The sequence below is a fragment of the Coptis chinensis genome, chromosome 4 (genome assembly GCF_015680905.1).
Source record: "Coptis chinensis isolate HL-2020 chromosome 4, ASM1568090v1, whole genome shotgun sequence".
Lineage (NCBI taxonomy): Eukaryota > Viridiplantae > Streptophyta > Magnoliopsida > Ranunculales > Ranunculaceae > Coptis > Coptis chinensis.
In genome coordinates, this window is record NC_141459.1 from 21,094,943 (window position 1) to 21,101,012 (window position 6,070).

At 36.0% G+C, this 6,070-nt stretch overlaps 1 protein-coding gene across 3 annotated transcripts; it reads left to right on the forward strand.

The window, feature by feature from the left end:
- The first annotated feature begins 273 nt into the window (after positions 1-273).
- On the forward strand, positions 274-3,974 carry LOC147502547 (uncharacterized). Of its 3 annotated transcripts, XM_086607323.1 has the most exons (4): positions 299-539; positions 1,241-1,583; positions 3,569-3,621; positions 3,716-3,974. In XM_086607323.1, exons 1-3 carry the CDS (start codon positions 440-442, stop codon positions 3,573-3,575), a joined length of 450 nt encoding a protein of 149 aa, XP_086463449.1. In that variant the 5' UTR covers positions 299-439; the 3' UTR covers positions 3,576-3,621; positions 3,716-3,974. The 3 variants fall into 3 exon arrangements, 1 of the variants encoding a protein (XP_086463449.1); XR_015221728.1 differs by having other exon boundaries at positions 274-1,583; XR_015221727.1 differs by having other exon boundaries at positions 274-1,583; positions 3,569-3,613.
- The last annotated feature ends 2,096 nt before the right edge of the window (positions 3,975-6,070 follow it).

A 6,070-nucleotide genomic window follows, 5' to 3' on the forward strand; every position in this document is an offset into this window, starting at 1 on the left:
TTTATCATATATATCTATTTTCGTATGATTGGGAATGACTTGGTATTTAAGTAGCTTAAGTATGATCTTTGCCTTATTGGACATTCTAACAAAAATTTAATCAAACTTCTATTATGTAACAACAAATAGAAGACGAAAGATTTTATCAAAGTTGTGCTCTATCTTTTATATAGCATGGGGTTTTCACATTATAAGAAATTTAAATGTGTGATCAATATAACATTTATATATCTTATAACTGTGTATAGTTACAAATATTTTTCATAATAATTTAAGAATAGTTTAATATAGTTACAAATATCTTATAACTGTGTATAGTTCGAAAGCTAGTACATTCTAAAACCCCTCAGCTAAAACCCTAACACAACCATCACCATGGAGAGTATAGAAAACAAACAAATCATGACCAACAAGAAATTGAAGCTGGAGGTTTGCAGTGATGCAGTATTTTCTAAGCTCCCAGTCGACATTGTCTTCGACATCTTCTCCAGGCTGCCTCTTGAAACCATCTCGGAATGCAAATGGGTTTCCAAAACTTGGTATGGTTTAGTCCTCCACCCTCGTTTTGCTGATATTTACTTTGCTAGTTGTACTAGTCCTCCTTGTGTCATTTTTTTCGACCGATACCTACCTTCCTACTTGATTGATCCTATAAGATTGCGTAATTATGAGACATCGGCTACAGCTTACGATCTCCAACTTAAGGGGTTTAAGGAAAACTTTAGGATTAAGTGTGGTTGGATCTGTTTTGAACTAGTGGGTACTGTTAATGGTTTGATTTGTTTCTCCCCAGAAAGTCATGATTACGAATCGGCACCTTATTATATATGTAATCCCATCACAAGAGATTACTTAATGCCCCCTACATCTCCTAAGAAACATATTGATCCTATTGCATCTGGGTTTGGTTTCGATTCACTCAATAATGAGTACAAGCTACTTCGAATATTGAGGAATTTTTCGGAAGATGGGAACGAGGTCGAAATTTTTAATCTGGGTTCGGATAGTTGGAGAGAGATAACGATCAATGTTCCATACATTTATTACATGTGCTGAAAATTCTGTGTGCTTGTAAATGGATGCTTTCATTGGGTAGCTAATTTAAAGACTACAAAGGATGACAAATGCATAGTTATCCTTTCTTTTAATGTGGCTATAGAGGATTTCAATCTAATCGAGCTGCCTCCTCTTCGCAACATTAGAGGCAGGGGTCTGATAGATTTTGAGTTTATGGTGTTAGGTGAACATCTTTGCGTTATCGAGGATGCCTCTTGGTGTGAGAAGGAGGTATGGATGATGAAAGATTATGGAGTCCATAGCTCTTGGGCTAAAGAATATGTTTTTGAACGTGACTTTCTATATTGTAATTGGCCGCACCATCCACTATCGATAGAACTAAAGAACGGTGAGCTCTTGTTACTTAATGGAGATGGACATCTTTGTTACTTTGACCTGAAAAAGAAGATTCTTAGCCCCATCAACGTTCGTGATCGCAAAAATGAACCAGCAAAGCTGGAAAAGATGTTTCCAATATTTCTGAATGGGAGCCTCTTTTCTCCCAAGACTGTTGGTTATACACACAGGTAACAAGATCTATTTATGTGATTGTTTGATCATGGTTTTCAGATTGTCACGTTGTTATTGTCATATATGTTCGCTGATTATATAACCTTTTTTTATTTAAGGATGCTTTTCCCCTAGTTACCTTGTGCTCTTGTTCTGCGGTCTTTCTTTTGTCATGTTTCATGGTTATCGTATGGTTATCGTGCAAACAATATGTTCATGATGCTAAATTTGGAAATTAATTTAAGCTGTGACTGATTCAGGCATGTTCTTTGTTGTATACTTATTTTTCCTAGCAGGTCTCCTTAACTTACATTTGACTGTACTCTTTTAAGTTTTTATACATATGCTTCTTCAAATCTGAAACAGAGAGTGACTATATGACTTAGGAATACAAAATTGATATAAATGAAGAATGAAACATAAGCAAAATATGTATCTTGGGGATCGAAGAGGAGGTGTAGAGCAAACAAGCAGGTGGAAAGAGTCCTAGAAGTCTGTTGCAGAGTATACGGTTGTGCAAAATTGTCTACCCCCTTGTTAAACTAAAGTTCACCTTCACACCTTGCCTGCCTGCTTTAAGCCTTTACTCATAGTTTTAGAACTAAATGTGGCTGGGTATGTTTTGATGTAGTGGGTACTGCTAATGATTTGATTTGTTTCTCCCCTGAAAATCATGATTATGAACCGGCACCTTATTATATCTGCAATCCCATCACAAGAGATTACTTAATCCCCCCTACATCTTTCGCTTATAAATCTTAGTCAAAATTATTTTAGAGGTTCGATAGTGAATTATTAGATTCCCTTCTTAATTTTCTATGAGCTTCATAGAGGTCTCAAATGTGCAAAGTCGAACTCCTATATTTTGAAGCTGTAGTGACATCGATATTTCTCAAACCGCACTGGAACTGTGGAAGAACCAAACTTTACATGGTTGAAGCATATAACAAGGTTTTGCTTCATACAACTTTTGTTTACATGGTTGAAGAAGTTCTAGTCACTAACCCTTAGGTTTGCTAATCATACACCATCCTAATTTCCTCTATTGTTTATGTATCCCAAAAGCAGTTTTAGTTTCAAAAAAAAAAAAAAAGATATGTGGTAGGTAAAACCTTAGTAGTTGATTGTTTGAGTCCTACAAAACTGACCAAATAGATCTAAACTTAGCAAAAACTGGAAGGTATTTGCCTGTTGCATATATGAAATGAATGATGGCATGCTTGTTACTTGGAAAGGCTTGGTTATCAACTAGGACATGATTGTACTTTCTATCATGTGTCGCAACCAAGATGAAAATTGTTTGGTCTTGCTTTATTTTTAGAGTAGGATGGGATAGTGGGGAGTCTTCCTTGTTTAACAGCACACCAAAAAGAGAGGATGACGACCTTTCTTGAATTGAGTTTAAAAATGAAAACTATTTTTTTACCCAACTTGATTAGATTCTCTATTCTATCGGGAGTGATGTAGCTAATCTCCATCTTTGTTTCTAGTGCTCGGGATTGAACCCCTGCCTATGGTGCCTTCCCCTCCACTCTAGATGACGATCGAAAACTTTAGAACTTTAAAAACTATTTACTTCTCCAAGCATTTCGTACTTAAGTCTTTTTCTCAGGGTATGAGGGCTTAACCTCCTTGAAGGAACATAATATTTTCTTTGCTAGGTGACATGACGACCTTTAGGGCCCAGAAAGCTGGCATGGAATTTCCAAAAGAGGCCTTACTTTATATACGTACTGAAATTTGATTAATATGAAAGTTAAAAAACATTTTTTTTTTTTTTTTTTTTTAATAAAGAATTGAAATTCCTTGTTAGTCAGTGATACACATTTACCCTGAACATATTCCTTCTTTTCATCTATAATTCCATTTGTCACTTTTGTGATAGTATTTGAGTATTTCCATCCATTGAGCTTACATACTATCAACCCAAGTGTATTTCTCTCATCCGTTTGACCTCAATTAACATGAGTTATAACTGACACATATTTTTGTTCATCTTCAGGAAGTGACACGAGGGTGTCTAGCATTTTGCCTCCTTTGCTAACCAGTTAAGCTGTTCATCTTCATCTTACTTGACAATTGGAGTAATTTTGTTTGTGAATTCTGAATGTTTCCTTCTGTTTTCTTGCTGTCGTGGTTTTTCTCTAAGCCATATGCATATAGAAGATTTACGAGAGGATGCTGAAAACGTAGGGATTGCAACATGGAAATCTGGTCTGGTACTATGTGTCTGTCAATTACTACCCTTGTTAAAGACGGATTGCTTTTTTCATTTGGACTTGTCTCTTTTGTTTGTGTTGTGTTGTGTTGTGTTGAACAGTTTGACTATATGTTGATTAATGAAGGTGCTAACTGAACCATTATCCACTGCTTGATAGTGAATTATTAGATTCCCTTAATGTTCTTAATGTTCTATGAGCTTCATAGAGATCACAAATGTACAACTCGAACTCCTATATTCTGAAACTGTAGTGACTTCGATATTTCTCAGACCGCACTGGAACAGTGGAAGAACCAACGAAGCATATAGCAAGCTTACAACTTTACAAGGTTGAAGAAGTTCTAGTCACTAACCTTTAGGTTTGCAAATCATATCCATCGAAATATTTGTTTATATATCCCAAAAGTAGTGTTCAATATGTGGTAGGTAAAGCCTTAGTAGTTGATTGTGTCCTACAAAACTAACCAAATAGATCAAAGGAAGGTATTTGCCTGTTGCTTGATGACAGGCTTGTTATTTGGAAAGACTTGGTTGTCTTCCTGGTTTTGGATTGTTGCCAACTAGGACATGGTTGTACTAGCTGGCGTCACATCCAAGATGTCAAGGTCTGGTCTTGCATTATCCTAGAGTAGGATAGGATAGTGGGGAGTCTTCCTTGTTTAACAGCACACCGGAAAGAGAGGAAGACGACCTTTCTTGAAATGAGTTTAAAACTTCGAAACAATTTACCGTTTCAAAAAATAATGAGAACTTTTTGTTTACCCAATCAAAAACTTTAGAAATTTTAAAACTATATACTTGTAAATGGATGCCTTCATTGGGTAGCTAATTTAAAGACTACAAAGGATGACAAATGCATAGCTATCCTTTCTTTTAATGTGGCTACAGAGGATTTCAATCTAATCGAGCTGCCTCCTCTTCGCAACATTAGAGGCAGGGGTCTGATAGATTTTGAGTTTATGGTGTTAGGTGAACATCTTTGCGTTATCAAGGATGCCTCTTGGTGTGAGAAGGAGATATGGATGATGAAAGATTATGGAGTCCATAGCTCTTGGGCTAAAGAATATGTTTTTGAACGTGACTTTCTATAATGTAATTGGCCGCACCATCCACTATCGATAGAACTAAAGAACGGTGAGCTCTGGTTGTTTAATGGAGATGGACATCTTTGTTACTTTGACCTGAAAAAGAAGATTCTTAGCCCCATCAACATACACAATATCACAATTGAAAACTTGAGAAAGCACTTTCCAGTTATTCTGAAAGGGTGCCTCTTTTCTCCCAGTACTGTTGGTTACAACCAAAGAGGTAACAAGATCTAATTGTGTGCTTGTCTTATCTAATTTTGTGATTATGTTCATCTTGCTAAGTTTGAAATTGTTGTAAGCTGTGGCTAAATAAGCCATGTTCCTTCTTTTATGCTTTTCTTGCTCTCCTTAACCTACATGACTGCACTCTCTGATATGTTCAATTGTTCATACCTGTGTTACACCATGGGTATGGGTACGACTGTCGGATTTTGACAGGGTGGAGATTCCGACATGGCATTGTCTTAAAAAAAAAGAATTGTATGACAAAGTCAGAAAAACATATCTAAAAGTTTCTAGTTACATATTTCAATTCTCATATTTGGGTCATATCTTATTTAAGATACAGTTTCCTCCAACTCTTCTTCTGGAAGTGTAAGGGTTGAATTTGAGTTGATTGTTGGTGTCAGACACGCCTACTAGGGTCTCGGCACATAATATGAAGTACTCATGTAACACAGGTTCATACAGTTTTTCAAGTATGAAACAGAGAGAGACTATGAGACTTAGGAATACAAAATTGATACATAAGCAGAATGTCTAACTCACAGGATTGAAGAGGAGGTGGCGAGCTGACAAGTAGGTGGAAGAAACTTAGGTTTGTGGAAAATCTGAAATGAAATAGTCCACCACCATTTTGTTAATGTCCACTCCTCCTCCCTACTTTAGACTTTAGAGTGTCATAGTCTTTTAGTATGTTAGGGCTATCTTTGTTGTTTATACTTTGCATCTGGGGTCTACATTGCCTGTACTCTTTTTTGATGTATGAATAGAAGTCTTATTGATCTAAAAATCATAGATAAAACTCAAATACAATTATTAGAATAAAATATTTTTCTTCTAGTAATATACATCTATTTCAAGTTAAAATACACTAGTAAACGGGCACGTGCGTTGCATGTGCTAGGTGAGAAAATTGGGGTGGAGAAAATCAAAAGAATGAACGCATGTAAATTAGAAAAGTAACGTATTACAT